General features: G+C 38.0%; 2 protein-coding genes across 4 annotated transcripts in view; one reads left to right on the plus strand and one right to left on the minus strand.

The window, feature by feature from the left end:
- Nucleotides 1-18983, plus strand: part of PSMD1 (proteasome 26S subunit, non-ATPase 1) — a 65413-nt gene that overhangs the window by 23346 nt on the left and 23084 nt on the right. The gene's annotated exons all lie outside the window — the stretch shown is intronic.
- Nucleotides 891-17569, minus strand: HTR2B (5-hydroxytryptamine receptor 2B). 2 transcript variants are annotated; one of them, XM_086843131.1, is made up of 5 exons: nt 15371-17569; nt 13573-13804; nt 12258-12899; nt 5328-5528; nt 891-3301 (listed from the first exon to the last, which is right to left on the minus strand). In XM_086843131.1, exons 3-5 carry the CDS (start codon nt 12565-12567, stop codon nt 2421-2423), a joined length of 1392 nt encoding a protein of 463 aa, XP_086699257.1. In that variant the 5' UTR covers nt 12568-12899; nt 13573-13804; nt 15371-17569; the 3' UTR covers nt 891-2420. The 2 variants fall into 2 exon arrangements, with proteins under 2 accessions (XP_086699257.1, XP_086699256.1); XM_086843130.1 differs by lacking the exon at nt 15371-17569 and having other exon boundaries at nt 13573-14000.

Raw genomic sequence — 18983 nt, forward strand, 5'->3', positions numbered from 1 at the left:
AGCTCCTGTTTACAGTTACTAAAATTGAGAAACCTGTATACTGGCTTGGGAAAATTCATCTCTGTTGGGTGAGACTTTTTCAAGGATTATCTGCTATTGGTAGAGGTCTAAGCACCGATTTCAAAGAGGCCTTGGAATCTTTCTTTGTGGAACATTTAGGGCAAATTACCCCTCGTGTAAGACAGATTGCAGACTTGACAGCTATACAAGAACAGGGTCAGACAGAAGAGAACTGAGTTACCTCTCAGTTTTTCTAGATGCTGTGAGCCAGCTGTGATGTTTCTGCTGAAAAGGGAAAATACAAGTTGTTGCTGAAAGTAGGTAATTGCTGCCTGCTATATGAATAATATTTTGTTTAATTAATATGGATTTATTTAAGTATCAAGAGAGTTTTCAAAGATGACTGCTTCTTGTTTTCTGACTGCTGGGCAATAACCCCTCAGGAATGGTGTTTGCCTTTTGGTGTTACTGCTCATGAAGGTTGGTTCCTGCATTGTGAATTATGCTTTTAAGATTTTTGCTGTGATCACTCTGTGTATGGGTGTCATTGTACCTTCACCTGGTTACAGCGCTCTGGGTTAAATAAAACACTGCTCTGTGATGTTTTCAGCGACGTACCTGGAAGTTTTAAGGGGTTTAGGGGTTTTTTATGTCTATTCCCTCCCTGTTTGAGCTTCAAAGTAATCTAGACCTTATTAAAAGTATTTGATTCTCAAATATTTTTAAGTGTAGGTGTCTTTTGCAGCTGTCATAGTACATCCATTATGGCTTTTAACTACAAAATCCTCTTAAATTTTGTTTGAGTGAAGAGGAGGGAGAACAGTTAGAATTTACTCTGATTTAAGTGGATAATGATTATCACTAAGAAGGGGAGGAAGGAGACAACTTACTGCAAGTACCACAGATGTATTTTTAATAAAAAAACTCTGGCAGTTGTTACAGTAAGCTCTGTTTTGAGCTTTCATATGTTTTAAATTAAATATATATAAATAAATATTGGACGGACATGTTATCTTTAGTACTTTCTGTTCTGCAGATGAAAAAATCCTAAGCCTTTTGCTGTACATAATTTTAGTGTAACCAAAGAATGCTGAAAACATTAAAAATGAAAACAAAGCCTGAGCTGAAAATTTTACTGTAAATGGAAACTATAAAAAAATGGTGAGCTGGCTGCTTGCTAAAAGAACTCCAGTACTTTGGGGAAATCAGATTTCCTTTCCCAAATGTCTGGAACTGTCAGAAGTTTCTGATTTCCCAAATAACAGACTCTGGTAGCATTTATGGATTGTGAGGACCAATTCTTTCTATTAATTTTGTGCTCATACTGAAGTCTTGAGCATGTTTGAGAGAGTGCAAATTGGGACCTGTAACTGGCCATTAGTCCAATTAATTTGAGCTCAGCTAAATGGTGAATATATGCAGGTATGGGCAGTACTGTTGTCTCTGCTGCCACTTAAATATTTGCTGTTATTTTCTTGTGAAGTAGCTGTGGTTTCTGTGCTTTCTGTGAACTACATTGGATGAGGGGAAGCTTTCACTGAAGTTTCCATGGTCATTAAAAAGGAAGCTTGTTTATATTATAGGGATGTTCCAGGATTGTGTATCCTGTTTTTCTTATGATCACTGATTGTGTATTGTGTCAATTTGATTAAGTAATCCATTTTCGTAGCATAAAAATAAAAAAGGGCAGTTTTCTGTGAATAATCTGGTAATACTGAGCTTATCCATATATGAATGTAATGGAGATGAAATTCAGGTGGGTGAAATGTTCTGTTTATCCCTACAGTAAAGGGATAATTTTCATACATGGAATTTTTAATCATGCCTTATGGAATAGGCTTGTACATTGGTCTCTGGAGCAAGTGATTCTGCTTGAGATTTAGCCACCCTCAGAGAACAAGGAAAGCTCCTGTGTGGATACTCAGTCTCAGCAGACGAATGTATCTGTAGGAGGGAAAGCAGTGAGCTTGTGTGCTGGTCTGTTTACAGAGATTTAAATTTAAATGTGAGCTTGTATCTCTCTTCTATTTCCATTGTAGAGCATCAACCTACAAAGTTTTGTCTTCTTGACAGAGCAAATGTTAGAGTAGTGTTTGTACAGAAACTCTTCTTATAAAGATGTGCTTTGAGGAGACTAAGGGTGATGAGAACTGAAGTCAGATATTTAAACTGATTTAGCTTTTATTTATTTCCCTCTTCCTTCTGCATGAGTCATTTGTCATGGAATGAAGTTGTGGTTGCCACCATGGGGTTGGGGTAAAAGTAGAGAAGACTTTGGAGGAGGGGAATTAATACAAATTTATAAGATTGCTTTCATAAATAACAGAAACCAACAGTATTTATACCCTCTTACAGTGCAGTTACCTAGAATAATACATACAGTAATACTGTATGGACATATGGACATGGCTGCCATTCCACTATACGTAGCTGACTTGTTCTTCTGTTTTATCAACCTCATTCTCGGTGAGCAGCAATGTATCCAGCAGAATGGCTGATGATGCTTGGATGGGTGAGCTCCTTAGCTTCATTGGACTCTGGTATATAATGGGGTTAATCCCATTTCTCATCCCATTCATGACAAAGAGCTTGGAATTTTCTGCTACAGAGCTTCTGAAAGAGATCCTGCTGGAGCGCTGCCCAAGGGCCTTGATAGCCTTTGTGGTCTGATAGTTGCAAGTAATGTACCTGCTGAAAGCCTCCCTAAATGTTTTGTTGAAGAGTGTATATACAAGAGGGTTCACTCCTGAGGATACATACCCTATCCAAACAAATATTTCCAAAAGCTTTTGAAAAACCTCCTTGTTGCAGGAGTTGCACAGAACTGAGCTGATGTTTGTTATAAAGAACGGGCACCACATCAGCAAGAAAAGAAAAAATACAATCCCCAGAACTTTTGATGCCCTTTGTTCATTGGTTATTGTTTGCATGGACTTCCTCCCAATTGTGGATGTCCTGCAGATAAGCATGTCACTGGACAAAGTCTGGTCCTTTCTGGAGCCATTTAGCATGGCCACCTTTTCTGGTGAGGAGGCAGGTGTTGTGTCACGCTGAAAGACTGTGGACACTGTTGACCAGGTGAAGCGCTGGGGCGGCTTGTTGATCAAATAGGCCTTTTTGCGCAGCACTTGGATTGTCAGGAAGTAAGTGACGATCATGATAGCGAGGGGAATGAAAAAGGAAGCCACTGATCCGTACAGAATGAAGTCATGAAAACGATCAGGCATCAGGGCACATGTGATGTTTGTAGAGTTACCATTTCCATCCTCAATGCCTCTGATAGGAACTGGAATTGCAATGCCTGTAGGAACAAAAACAAGTGCTTCAGCAAAGGGTAGTTGCTTGCAATCACTTCAGTAGGCCTGAAGCATTGGGGTTTCTAAAGAAAAGTAATTCCTGAGCTCTGGAGCAGGGACAGGGTGATGGACACAACGTGAAGTGCTGAGAGCATCGCGTGGGTAATTGGGTAATTGGGCAAACGGTACTTTGTAAGCCTTGGCAGGCTGAGTGTTAACAGGGTGCCCTTTCTAAGGGGAATGGGCCTAACTCATAGTGATTGAGGAAGCAGTATAAAGTTGCCAAGTTTACAAGTGTAAAACACATGAATCGCTTTGATTCTGGTTATTAGAATTGGTATGGCTTTCCTCCAGTGAAATATCTTTCCCTAATGCCATCTCCCCCCTTTTTTGTTTCTCTTCCCCAGGGTAACATTTACACTTCTTGAAGGGCAGTTTTGTAAATACATAAATCTTGTCTTTCCCTCTTCTGTTAACCACATGAAGTGACAGACAGCTGCTTTTTTTTCACCCTGCTTGACTCTTTCATATATACAAGTAGCTAAATAGTTGCCAGAATTATGCAGTGTGTGTTTGAGATGGATTTGTTGTTTAAAGTCTCCTGCATATTTAGGAGTGTTTAAATGAGGCTGGCTAGCTTTGTAATTCACCAGTCGTTTAAAAAAAATGTTAGCAGTCTTGTCTTTTAAATGAATTTTTTATAACCACTAAATTACAGTCAGCACTTCATTTGCCAGCAGTCTGACATTACAACAAAAACAAGAGGTTCCTTGCTGTCTGGTGAAGCTGATTTGTGCTGTTTTCTGATACCACTTAATGAGATATAGGGATTTACTGAATTCCTCTGCTACTCTGCTTACTGAAGTTGGTTGAAGGCAGCAAGAACAAAATGGGTTACCCTTCAGCAGCTTGATTCCTTTCTTAATTAGAAGCACACCTTCAGATACAACAAGCATTTAAAATGAAGATTGAACCAAATTAACCTTTGATTTGGAGAACCTGCTCAGCTGCAGAGTAGTTTTATGTTAGATAAAAAGAAATTGAAAAGTAAGTGCTGTTTAGTGGCAATAAATCATACATTAAAAGGTCAACTTGTGAGTGTCTTGTCATGCTAAGTTCCTTTTTAGAGGGGGGGTGGGATGGGGCAGGTTGGTGATAGAATAGATGTTTTCTCCTATCATCACAGCACTTCCAGAATTTTTTTCAACTCAGAAATTGGAGGCTTGCCTCAGCCAAGAAGGTAGATGTACCCATTCTCCTATGCATCACTGGCCTTAATAATGCAGAATAATTTTGTTTGATCTTGCACATAGGGCATACAGCACTAAAGCTGTCTGGAGTGTGTATTAAGTTACTTGAATTAAATGTTTTCACTTCCTTAGCTTATTTAACAGATTGATTTTTTTAAGCATTAAAGACAGATGATGTGCCACATGCACATCACAGAGACACTGATATCATAGAAGTTTGTATGTTGGTATAAACTTCATCATATAAATTGTTCTGGGGTTGTTGTTTTGATAGTTAGGGTTTTTTTTGTTAGACATTAGCCTTTCTATATGCTGTCAACCTGGATGTTAACAGCCACTCATTTATATCTTTGTTATAAATAATTAACCCTTTTGTACTTTCTTTGTGGCTCAGAATTTTACCAACATCTATTCAAGGCTTAAAATTGTCTTTGGGACAAAATATATCACTACAGGAACATGAAATCTTGCTTTCCCAGGAGACATTCTGTACATGCAGATATTGTCTTCTGATTTTTTAACTTTTAGCACCATGAAGAAGAGTGATGATTAATACTCTGACTCAGTGCTTGGCTGGTGAGCCTAATAAGGAGCAGTGGTTCAGGCAGATTTTTGTGATGTAGTTGTGCATGGCCTAAGAGGTGAACTTCAGCCAGCCTGAGTGTTATGGTCCTTCAATCAATAGTACTTGGCCAAATTTTCCATTTTCACAACATTTCACCTATTGTTTTGGACATGAAAAGCTTCTGTGTTCCTTTTCCAGTCTCCAGGTCTCACATACCTATTGAAATGAGCCAAACCACAATGATTTTGATGATTGTTGTAGCCCATGAATTGTATTGGCTGGCCTGGATTGGCTTTTTTATCGCAATGTAGCGGTCCAGGGAGATGGCACAGAGGTGCATGATGGAAGCTGTGGAAAAGAGGACATCAAGGAACAGCCAGACAGGACACCAGGCAGTTGGCAAAGGCCAGGTATTGTCTGAAAGAGAACAAAAAACTCATTAGAACCTAAGCTTTTTGAGAACTTTCAGCGTGTCATTTTCCTGTGGCATCGGCATCTTTGAAAAGTTCATAGTACTACAGGAACTGAGCTTCATCACTGCCTCGGATGGGTTCTGTCTTATATTTTAATTAGCTCCTGACTGCCATGGTTGCTGCCATCATATTCATCAGGCTATATTGTATATTATAAACCTTTCCCTGTCTTTTTGTCCTTTTGTAGCAAGGACTCTGGATTTAAAAGTTTATAAAAAATGGACCATGACAGTTTTGTTCTTGTGACCCTGCTGTTAAATCATTCTTTTCAACTGTTTCTGCTTCATAGTCCTGTGATTCAAGGTTACATAAAATGGAGGGGATAATGGATCATAACTGAAGTATTAGTTAGTCATTGTAGAATCACTATTGAATCTTAGGAGTGATATTGAAGAATCTTGTTCACACATATTTAAAATGAGTTTGCTCTGTCACTTGGCCAGATACACCACCATTGAGCACTAATGTGGCAGAGTAGGGCTGTTCTGTCTCAGTAATGATTTTATAAAAATTTAACATTTTTGTCCATGTCCTTTTTTTTTTTTTTTTTCTTGTTTCCTCAAGAGCCATGTCTGGCATCCTGTTTCTTAGCGTAGTTACCTGTCCTTAATATTAATCTTTATAGCAAACATAGGGTCTGTCAACTGTATTGTGTCCAAGATAAAGTTTTTATAGTGTTCAGATTTCCAAAAGGCTTGTATTTTTGAGACCTGTGTCTCCCCTATCAATGTCTGCATTACCAAAAGAAATTTGATGGAACTCTGATTATTATTTTTTTAACTGGTCTTATTTTCACTCAGAGGTAGCTTCTATTGCAATCTGGTGCAGGCAGTGTTCAGTTTGAGGTGCACTGCAGCGTTGTTTGTCTAAAAGGATGTTCTGTAGCCCCAGGGAAGAATGTGTAAATGAGGGAGATTCTTCTGTTTCTCGTGGTAGAAGTTGATCTACTAAATGTATTTTTCCTCCCTTATAAAATTCAGCTGTACTTAGTCAATAAGTACTTTAATAGTATTGCCAGGGAAATCAGTTCTTGTGGAATGATGATAAGGGGGGAAATATTGCATTTCTAACAAATCAGAGTGGTTTTCGTTTTCCTGGTCAGCATAAATAGACCTGCATGCTGAGAACACCAAGTGAGCTGGACTTTTGTAATGTGCAGTCTTATCTAAGTGGTAACATTGCAGTCATTTGAGATTAAAACATTTTTTCGGAATGTGACTGATAGATGGAAATGATAACGATGCTGCTTTGGCTTGAATTATAAACTCCAATGGATGGAAAATTTTATGAAGACAAACATAGCAAGTACTTGTCTGCACACTCACCTATGCTGGGAAACCTTCTGTGTTAAACAAAGAGAATGGATGGATGGAGCCCTGAACTGAACCTCAGCCACCCCCAAAGCAGAGGACTCCAGGTGAGGATGACGTAGGCAGTGAGGCAGATGGGAAAGAGGCAGTCTGCTTTCAACTTATTAACCAGAAAATTTTAGTATGTACCACAATAATTTCCTAAAATAGATTCTGTGGTTGAAATTATGCTTCAAAAAACTTGGTCTGTCAGGCAGGTATGAGGAAGTTGTAATTAGTAAATTATGAAACATTTACTCATCTCTAATTTTCATGCCTAGACTTTCAGCTGGCAGTAAGGTATGGTGCATTTCTGAAACAGATTTCCTTTAAAAAGAAGAAAGTATATTGTGGTTCATGTAACCAGCTGTAATTTAAAAAAAAAATACAGTTAAAAGAAGTAACTGATTTGATGGGCTTGAAATGGTTTTGCTCACTCCAGTAAACTGACAGCTTCTTTTGACTTTGTGTTGATTAGTTCAGATAAATCATGAACAATAGAAAGTGTGTTCTACAACTTGAAGGATGACAGATAACACAGCTGGATTTCCAGTCAGCAGCTAATACTTCTTTTGGATAGTACTCGCATGCCATTCCCTGCATTATAACTGCTTTGAGTTCTGGAGAATCCCAGTGTAAGAAGTCTTTTCCTTTTTTAGTTAATTTACTGTTTGCAGAAGAAAATACTTTGCAACAAAAGGCCCTTTTGCTTCTTTGAAATAAAGATACATTTAAAAAGTGATCTGATACAAAGCAATCTTGTACATTTTTGAGTTGTAAGAGTTTTTGTGAGTTGACAAGTGCAATTGAACAGAGAAAGCTTTCTATTTTCTTTATTTTTGTCTGGTTTTAAACTGGGTGCAGAAGGCAGTAGGTTGTCACATGCATGATTATAGCAATATGTCCTACTGTATTTGTGTGTAAGAGATGCTGGTTTTTGTCCAAACAAAATCAAACTAAACTTTAAGTGCAGTAACTGATAAGAACTGTAGATAATGGTTATTATTTAAATGAAACAAATATCATGAAACTGATGTTTTCAAGTCCAGAGGAGTCACACAGTTATCTAGGATTCATTCTGTGGTGTATTTTGCTCTAACTTCCTTTGATTTCTAGGTTACACCTGCACTAGAAGCTTTGTGCCCGTTGTTTGAGGCAATGCTCTGGGCTGAGTTCTTGTCCTTTTCTGGTGATGGTGGTGCTGTCTATCACTGTTGGCCTATTCTATTCATATAGGAGTAGGGAAATAATGGAATATTAATTTCCTTTCATGACTCAGAAAGTACCTCTGACCCTTGAATGTAATGGTGACCTTGCTTGGTTGTTGTCCTGCTTTGTAATTCAGAACATAAAATGAATATGTCCTTCCAGGCAGTGATACAAAGCCGTTAGCAGGTCATGCTTAGTTTGGACTGTTCTGATTCTCCTATTACAGATCTACATTGTGGAAGCAGACCAGAGCATTTACAAGGCAGAGATTCTCCACTTGCATTTTTGGGGGGAGTTAATAGAGATTGGATTTTTATTTAATTTTTTTTCTGAATGCCTTGGTAACAAAGATACCTGCCTGAAAATTTGTTTGGTTTCTCCAACTCTCAGGTGGTATAAGTTAAAAAGAAATTCCTTCTTCCTACCAATCTTGCCTCAGATCCTCCCAACACTACAGCAGTGCTGTTGTTGCAAATTTTGCTTATTTGGAGTCAAAATAAGACCAAATACATGCTTTAAGATTTGTCTTGCACCTTAAGAGAAGTAAAATGAGCTTTTACCGCAACTGTCTACCCTTGATTAATCTTTATTTAAGAAAAGCTTTATTTATAGGAAATACCTTGGAAATGTGTAATCCTTAAAACAAAGTACAGTATAGAAGAGCTGCTCTTGCTGAAAGCCAAAATGCTTTCTGAAAGCTTGAGAGAAAGCACTGCTTGTGTACATATGTAAGTATGATTGAGAGAAGTCTTTAAATAGACTTGGAAATCATTTGTTCTGCTGTAAGGGCTGCAGAAATGTGTTACATTGTGTTAAAGGGCTTTGTTGCTGTTATAATGATGCTTTTGCTGAGATGGAAATGGATATTTTCAGTCACAGTCCTGTAAGCGTAAGCTTCAATCTCCACACTGGTGCGTGTTTCTGTAGCTGTGGGGTGTTCACCCTCACGGCAGTACTTGGCTCCATGGGCTGCCAAGGCCTGGTGTCTCCAGGCTGTTCTCTAGGATTTTTTTCAATTTATTCAAAGTATTTTTTTCAATTAGACTTACTTTCTGATAAACCCTTGTTTTCTTACTTATCTTTAGATTTGAGATTTTGGAAAGTAGTCCCCAGTTAAAGTTTTCTCTGGCAGTTTGCACAAGCAAGAAGGGAAATATTTTTGTGGTTCATCATCAGTAATGGGGGAGGATTAGGACTGGTTACTCGTGATAAATTAGAATAATGATTTGCAACCTAGTATGATCAGCATATGTTTCTGATTTTAAGTGGACAACTATTGGGTAGAGAAAATGTTTTTTAAAAGATGGTACATCTGTTGTCTTCAAGTAGCCCATTGCCCACCAAGCTGTGGACATCAGACTTCTTCCTGCTACAGGCTTTGCAAATGGGAGGCTCTCTCAAGTTTGTTTACTAATTTCACTATTCAATGATTTTCAGTACTTCTTAGTTTTAGAAATTGGGGTAATTGTTTTGAAAGCTAGATTTCAGAGAATGCAGTTATCTTCTAGTGGGCCCTCCTTGTTTTTTTTAAGAAATGAGAAGAATTTAGCAAGCTATAAAAGCTATGAAATGTTTATGTATTCTGACACTCATACTCCTAAATTAAAATTGCTGTGTATGCTTGTCATACAAGTGTCAGAGTACATTTTTGTTGCTCTGCTGAGAAGAAATCATATGCTGCTCATGGCATTACACCTGCAAGTGAGTTTACAGATTCATTTATTTACTTATTTTTAAAAGGGGCAGCTCTTTATTAAAGGCACAGTCAATTTCTGAAGATTTTTTGGTAAATGTTCTGTCAGGGTGTGGAGCCAATGTCTGTAGCAGGTTTTGATTTTGAACACTCTGTGACACACTGTTTTGTACAGTCAGGATCTAAATGTGACTGCACTTTAGTTCACACCTTTTCCTTCAAACCTTCTCCACATAATTAGATATCAGTCCCAAATCGGAAGCATAATATTTGTACTCTGTATCTAGAAGCTGCACCCAGCTCTTTCATTATTATGGAAACATTCCTATTTGGAAGTGCCAGGAGGCTGGATTTAGTTTGCTGTCTGCCTGTCCATGACTATTCTTTGTTCAAGTAGTTATCTGGCTAATGTAGCTTCAAGATTTAGATTTGTTATGTATTTAGTGTCTGTTCTATCTTCATTCCAGTAACTCCTCGTGTTTTGCTCACGCTTTGAACTTCTATAAACACCTCAGCATCTTCTCCTAGTTGGTGAAGAGGCAAAGCAGTTTTTCTGGTTGGCTGCCAAAAAGAGACTTGTACGCAAGAAATTTCAGTTTTAACCACTGTTGTGTGGAAGGCGGGTTGTGGTCTTAATTAATTATAACTGATTTCACTACTTTCTGGTAAATTTCCTGCACTATGAAAGACGTTTTTGTTTGACTTTTGAATTAAGATTCCTTGCGTGCTTTAAACTGTTGTAACCAGGGTTTAGCAGTGGAGTAATTGAGAGATTAAGAAGCAATAGAGTCCTTACAAAGTTATAAAGGAAAGATTTGTTAGTCTAGCAGACTGGAAATAATAATAAAAAAAATCCAAAACAAGAAAATTCTACCACTACCAAAAACTTACTCCACAAAATTCAGAATCTACATTCCCTTTATATTGATTGCTAGTCAATACTAGTACTTTTTAAGGCTAGTAGCTTTATTGTTGTTAGTAATGAGAGCTTTGGCAGGCACTAAGCAATTACAGCATCCCTGTGTAAGTATGGAATTGTGTATCTGCTTCTTGCCTCCCACACACATGCACTTACATGATGTACCAATGTTTTCTATAAGTGACTGGTTTTTTTGAGTTAGAAGTCACTGTCTCAGTTATGTACATTCAGTTTTCTTTTTAGAAACTGTTGCTTGAAAAAAAATCCCTGGTCTATGATCTCAGTGCTGAATTCTGACCTCCCATTTGTACTTCTGTTCAGGGACAAGTCTGTAACACACAGAAATTCTCAAGGCATTTAATGAATAAACACATTTGTTAATAAAGTGATACCAATTTTCTGTAGCAAACAGAAGCTACTGATGGCCTTTCTGAAATAAAGTTTATTATTGTGTTTGTTTGTTGCTCAGACAACTCTTTGAGTCTAGCCTAGGAAAAATGAACTGCAGCTTTTCTTAGGACCGAGTGTACCTTAAAGGTAACTATATAAATCTTAATTGAAAAACTTGTCTTATTGATTTTTTTTTCATTTATGGTATGAAAATGTTTAAATAAACAATTTAAAATGTATTTTTAAAGAAAATTTAGCAGTAAAAAATAGAGACTTGCCCATGGAGTTGCTTCTAATTAGTTGTCAGAAGCAGTATCTGAAATAAAGCTGGGCGTGAGAGGCTGTGGAAAAATCATGCTTGTTCTGTAAGGACTAATGAGAAAGAAAATGTCACATCCAATGTTTGTTCATGTGAAAAATACCTATTTTATTTCATATGAAGCAGACTAAATGACAGATACCTATCTCAAACATGAGGTACATGGATTGAGGCTTCCTTGGCTTGACAGATAATTTGATTGTTATGTCTTATGAACCAGTGGTTTTCCCCAGGGCAGGAGAAAATCAATTTCTCTGAAACTGGTATTGGTAAAGTTTGTTGTCACTGATGGTGCCAGGGACCAACTCTGACTGACCATGTAAATACATATGACCGCTCATGGAGTCAATACTCAGGTAAAATCAACATTACTCATAGAAAGTTCAAAACCTGTTCAGTGTACTAAACAGATATCCAGCCTTGATTTCAAGTTTTTAAAGAGAATACTGCCTGCAATTAGTGTAATACAATACAACAAATACCAGCATTGTGATGATGTTGTTAAAAATTTTATTACACTGTACAAACTGTAATTCCCTGTGTGTCAGCAATATTTTTAAGTCTTGGATGATTTTCGAATGATTTGTTTCAAAGGAAAGAATATCTACATAGTTGTACTTCCCGTAAAGACATTAAGCTGTATTAAGGTAAGAGGGAGAGAAGATTTAGCAGCCCTCATCCAAATGATTTTTAAAACTGTAATGCTGGAAAGCAAACAACTTTTCTGTTTAAATTAGATCTCCCAAAATTGTACCCCATATGCAAACCTGCTGAAACAAACGTGCTGCACTTACCAAATAATACTATGAGAAGGGCAATTGGCATCACGAAAAGACCCACGAGTAAATCTGCCACCGCCAAGGACGTCAGAAAGTAGTTGGTAGCATATTGCAACTTCTTCTCCAGGGACACTGCCAGAATGACAAGTATGTTCCCCCCAATGGTGGGGATTATCACCAGGAGGATCAGCAGTGCTACCCAGTGCACTTTGTTCCCTTGTTCCTCACTTGTGTAGTCCTGCTTGAGTGCTCCTGTTACTGAGAGAGGCAACAAAGATCCATTGCCAGCTCCAGATCCGTTCCAGGACTGTAAAGGATGGGGCATTTTTGTGTGCAGTGGAATGTCTTCACGAGCTGTATTTTGCGCAGGAGTTGCATACGATGTAAGAGTTCTCTCTTCCTCTCTGGTCCAGGATGGTCTTGAAGAAAGGCCAGCATGGTCAGTATAGTGAACTGGTCATCTGCTATTTTGAGATACAAGAACCATGTCCGAGCTCATATCCAATTTTTTTAATTCTGTGCCTTGCTGGGCACAAAAGAGTTTTGAAAATGAAAGTCTTATCTTGTGCCCATCTCTGGTTGGTAGGGTTCAGGGGTCTGGTCTCCCCTTTATAGCGATGTTCAGATTTCAGAATATTATAAGGAAAAAATCAGTAGCTGTCAAAAATAAGCAGTGCATTAGCTTCCTTTTTTTTTTCTTTTCTCCAGCAGTAAAGAGTGATAGATGAATCTGAATGCGAAATGATTCTCTTTAGTGCAGTCTATGTAGATTTGCTCCTTCTGAGTACAAACTGATGCAGAGGCAGATGCTCGAGTTGTGTATGTGCAACTCCTCCTCTCCCGAGTGTCTAGTCTCCAGCAGTCTGTGCGTAGGCAGACAGCAGTTCCCATATTTCCCCTTATTAAGAATCCTATTTCTCCTCAGAGGGTAACCCCAAAAATATCTTCAGAAATTATGTATGAGGTTTCCGTTTTAATCTCAGCACTTCCTAATTTATCAGGTGAGGGTCAGGAAGCTACAGACAATAAAACACTGCTGACAGTCTCAAGGGGACCGTAAAGATTTATCGAACTGAGACATCTAAATTTACCCATTACTTTAAGGGGTGGGGGTGAATAAAATCCTTGTTTTTGTAATCTGAGGCTTTTATTAAGCTCAGCCCGTTCTGTCCGTCTGTCTTTCTCTCTCTGTCAACTCTGCTAAGGACTTGAGGCTGGCATTTCCCCCTTCAGGCAGAGACTCAAACAGCTGTCCCGACATTAAGCTGAAAAATGCTCAGTTACTGAGAAGATTTGATGTGTTACCGTTTTCAGGTGAAGAAAGCCTTACCTTTTTCTCTTTACATCCAGGAAGATCCTTTATAATTTTCTCTTTCGTCACACGGTGAAAGTTGAGGTTTTTCACTATCCGGAAAACATGTTCATTTGCTTTTGGCTTTTTATAATATTTCTGAAGCTTGTCTCTTTGTGTGTTTTTTTAGCACATTTCTTCTTTCACAAAGATTAAGAATTTCTGTTTTGGGAAAACTGTATTTCTTCTCATCCAGGTATTTTCTTCAACTCTGAAATGGAGGAGAAGAATAACTTTTACCACATGTGAAAAAGGATAGAAATAAGATTGTATTCTCTTTTGCTGTCCTTTAAGTTTCATTCCTTGTTGATTCTGCTTAGGTGATCAGCAGAGTCTGTGTGCAGTTCTCTCTTTGTTCATAAGCAAAGCTTGCAGTTTGCTGCTACCCTTGTTTGTTGATTGACTCCTTCCAGTGTATCCAGCTCCAGTGTTTGAAAAGCAGGGAAGTGGGTGGGTGGAGGTTTGACTGGAAATGAGACAGAGAGGGTTAATTGATTCACTGCTTCAGCACTATAATGTGTGCTCTCTGTAGCTGTATCAGGATGTGCAGGTTCTGGAAATGACCCTTCACACTACAACATTCTGTCTCTGTGCACCGTAGCGTGTCTGTCTGTCTGGCTGCTGCTTGCTCTCTGGGCTCTCCTGCTCACTTGCTTTCTGGACAGAAGCACAGTTAACCCTAAAATGTTCTGCAGCCCTGTAAACACTCCAGGTTTTTTCTTGCCTAACTTTATGGAAGTGTTGTGTAGCACACTTAAAACTAGTGTGTGCACTGTTACTTTAAAACTTTCCTTCTGCAGCTGCTTTTTATTATCCTGAATATTCTCTTTTGCTACCTTCCAGCTTTCAGTCTGATGTATGTATAGCCTCAGTGTCATCTTATAGTTCTGCATTAGAATGGAAATAGAGTTCACTTCCAAGGACATTAGCTGCAAAATTGTGTAATAAGTCCTTGAGTAAAGGCCAGAAGAGACCATGAGATCATGGTCTGACCCTCTGTATGACACCAACCGTTACATTCCATGAATTGCTAGTGCTTACCAGCCTTGAGCTGGAAATCAGGTCCTCAGTAACTGTGCATTAATTTATATTTCTCTTAAAAAGAAAAAAGAAATCTATCTCTAGAATGTAGGGCCAAAGAGAGAAGGCTGCTGTCAGAAATTAACAGAAATACTTAAAGTGTATTCAGATGATAGAATTTTCAGTAGTTTTCACTTGTTCCTTGTTTGTCCTGTTTAAAGGAAATTGTCAGTAAGATTCCATACTGTATTCATTTACAATTGAGTGTTGATTTATTTATTCATCAGAGAAGTACATATTTCAAAAATAAAGATTAATCCAGCTATGGTAATACTGTTTCCTTATCTGGCCACCTCCCTATTGTCACCACTGACAGTACTGAGAGAGCAGAGCACATGAAAACATATAAAGAATGGAAATTGAGACAGGACAATACCTTATTTGGCTAATGAGCATTTGGATTCAGTTTTTATTAAGCTCCACCATGTCTAATCAACTTCTGGTTTATATTTTATAAATCTTGAAAGATATCCTGCCATTAATCTAGCTGTACTTGAAGTTTTTATTGCAGATTGTTCTGATGAAAGCTAATGAATACATTTATATCTAATTGAAAAGGAAATTCTTTTTAAAATACAGATAAAACAAATTATCTTAGGAACTTGCAGAAGATGATTCAAGTTTAGTGGTATGGTGGCTTGCAAGCATTTTTGCCTCTTCGGTGCATTGTTTAATTTCAGAGAGATTAAAAACATACCTGCCCTTTGTGATGTTTTCTGAACTTCACCAGCTTTGAGAAACACATCCTCCTCTATATCTATTACAGACTTGCAGCAGGTTCTTCACTATATCTTCTGGCCAGGCTTTTTGTGCAGACCACTGTCCTGCCCCTATGTCCATCTCTTCTCCTGTGTTAATGATGGTAATCCTTAAGTCATGCTAGACCCCACTCCTGGTCCACTGTAAACAGAATATTTGGACCATATATAGATATTATTTTTATTTCCCATCCCTTGCTGTTACTTTTGTTTTCATATTGCCAGTGTTATTTTATAGAGCCGTGTCTCCATCAGATATGAGCTGTCTCTGGTGAGTGCTGTTCAGTCAGTACATATCCCCCAAGTTCACTAGCTGTGCTGTACATGAAATAGTTGCAGGAAATTCTTGGTTTGGGAATAGCTGGGATCATTTTTGTCCAGAGAGAGAGACGGGATGTTTAGTCTACACTGGATATATCAGTTTGTTGCATTTTTCTCTGCAGGTTATCTGTTTTCTATACATTTCTCTTTCTTTTGCACATCTCTTCCTACAGAGATGACCAAAAACTGTGCAGTTAATATTTGCATTTCTCCTTTGTTAACTCATTCATGGATGAAATGAAACTAAAACAACTTGTGGAAAGAGTTCTGTATAAAATGGTTAATTCATGGCCAATAGTTTTAAAAAGGTAAAAATATTTAGAGCCTTTTGAAATATGACTGGGGACACTTAATGAGGAATTTAAAGAAAGGATATTTGACATTGTTCTTCAATTCTCTGACATTTCATTTTTCAATGAGTTGTATAGTCCTTAAATATTTAGACTGAAAAAGAAGTGCATGTTAGTGATGCTTCAGATGTTTCCATTTTTAGTCTCAATCACAAGACCACTGTGATGGGGTTTTTTTCAGTATTCTGTATATTTACTTGGTGGTGCTACCATATGTTTATATATATATATATATATATATATATATATATATATATATATATTTGTGGGATTCCATGTTTAAAAATTGCTGAAATATGAAGAAAAGCAGCAGTAATGCATTAATCTAGAAGATGTGCAGCTTAGAGGATTAGCGATAAACTGCTCAAAGGATGTGCTTTTAACTGGTCTGTGATGTAAGACACTTGAAATGAAATGTGCTACAAGATTTGGTGATGTGAGTTTTTAGTTTGTCTTGTTGCATGCCTCATGGGGGAAGAAGATTACATTGGATTGTTAAGAGCCAATGTACTTAACTGTGATCCTCAATTTTCAGTAGCCCAAGAAGGCTCTTGCACGGAAAGCCTGCTGAGAACTAGGATATCTGCTGATGTTGCAACTGTAAAGACTTTCAGAGAAAAAACCAGTTTAGATCAACACCATGGATAGAAAGGGAATCTGACTGCCTTCTTTGTTCAGCTGACCTGGGCATTTGGGGTTTTTTTTCATATTAGTCAGTGTTAACAATAAGCATCCTGGTTTTCATTCTGTTAATTTTTGCACTGGAGGCTTAAGAAAAGGTTTTTTTTATCTTTCCTTGGAAGTAATGAAGAATACAAAATTATCTTTGGTTTCTCAGAAATTCTAGGCTACTTAGAAACTAAGTATGAGCTTTTTATGGAGACAGTATGAGAGCTGAGGCTAAGGCAGTTGGGCAGGAGTCAGGCAGCTCCTCTGTGTTTTCACTGGTTTTAGTTTCTGGGAAGATTGAAAATCCATAGTGTAGGGTGTTTGTTTCTTACAGAGGTTTCAAGAGGAATCAGTTGGTGAGTAAAACTAATAAAATGCAAGCTGTTATGTTTTGCTGAGAATCTCTATTGGTGCATCTTTATTTTTCTTTATGATTTTGTTTGACTTCTGAAACAAACCAAACTCGGTCTTAGAGGAAGTCCTTCATATGCAGCCCATTTATCACAACAGTAAAATTTACCCCGATGTAGGGTGGAAACAAAGCTGTAGCTGACTACTCTGTTGAAGTCCCATGGAAGAAACTTCCTGAGATTTTTGGCTCCTTAATTCATTTAGTTTCCTGGTAACTCAACAAAGTTGAAGCTAGTTATGATGTTGGACTTTTTTTTTGTGTACAGGTCTGGGTTCACTGACGTCTGTGGTTTCATGGCTTATGTAGGAGCAGCTGAGCAATTTTCAGATTAAAATGAAGGAAATAATTGGGCCATTTTTTTGTCCTCATTTTGCTGTTGTAGTAAAGTGTAATTGCAAAAGCAAACTGCTTGAGTAAAACCAGTGTTAGGAAAAAAGGAAGGAACCAGTGCATTAAAGATAATTTGGTTTTAAAAAAATAGATATTGCCTACCTTTCTAAGATGCACAGCCCAGTTTTGAGACATGCCTCTGGCTTTAATGTAGGAATTTTAAGATTAAATTACTGGACTGTGTTATGGGACTGTCATGCTAGAGGACTATGGTACATTGCTTCTGTCCTCAAAATATATTAAATCTACTCCAGGCTTAGAACTTCTACTGTGACTTTCAAGAGGGGAGGAAAATTTTGTGTCTGGAGATAAAATTTCTGCCCACTGAATCTCCAAATGTTATTCTGGTATTTCATGTGATGTTATTTTCTTTGTTTAACTTGCAGTAATGACAGATATCTGTATTAGGACTGAGTAGGAGTAGCAGGCTGCTGAGTGTGAGTTGTGACAAACCATTTCTCTTTTATAGTAGTGTTACTAAGATGTCTCACACTCTTCATTATTTCTCTTCATCTCCCACCAGAGGTTTCTACTCTGTAACCACATTGATTCAGCCATCAGCAGTCAGCAAAGTGGTGGTGGTCTCTAGCAGGGAGCCAGAAGGGTGGGCTTGGTTTGGGAACCTGTGTGGGGCTTGGTACCAGTGGAGCAGAAACTTCCTCCATCAGCAGGAGGACTGTCCCTCTGGATTGTGCTGAATGTCACGTCAGCAGCTGGAGGAGCTGTGCTCTCAGTGAAGGGCCAGGGGAAAGAGAACATGGTCATGTTTTAAACACGGTCCCCAGGTGGATTACCAGATGGAAGTAATGCCGTGGGAGCACAATTGCAGCCTGTGACTGCTTATGAGGGCTTTTCAACTTTTCTTTTGATCACTTGGCAGAATTATTTTGGGTTTTATAAATTTTATGGAGTGTGGCTTTGGGTTTATATGGGCTGACCTTTGGCAACAGTAGGTAGGACTCTGTAAAACATCTCAGCAATAAAGGACTAAGCAAATGTTACTGCTTAAGCATTGGTGCCAACAGTGCTCTTGTGCACTGAGGTCCTGTTCCTCTGATACACACTTTTGTAGGACTCTTTCTCACTTTCTGATCTGCCTTCTAGATCCCTGTTAAGCGAGAAGACATTTTTTGAAGATTAAGGTTTTGAGAAAACTGTGGAAAGTGGTGGGATATGCTAAGTTGCTGCAGCTCTCAAAGTGGATTTATGGAAGGCCTTCTGTCAAAATGTTTGACCATTTTGTGGATAGATTTGAGATAAAAGTATTTCAAATCATGGCTAAAAATAATTTAAATCTGGCCAAGAATTCAAAAATCAATTAGTGTACGTTAGCCCTGATTTTATAGTAAAAACTATGTTAGAACTTCTGAGCCTGCAGACACAAATATGTGTCCAGATTAATGATTCTAT

This window comes from Cyanistes caeruleus, chromosome 10, assembly GCF_971803275.1.
Source record: "Cyanistes caeruleus chromosome 10, bCyaCae1.hap1.1, whole genome shotgun sequence".
Classification (NCBI taxonomy): Eukaryota; Metazoa; Chordata; class Aves; order Passeriformes; family Paridae; genus Cyanistes; species Cyanistes caeruleus.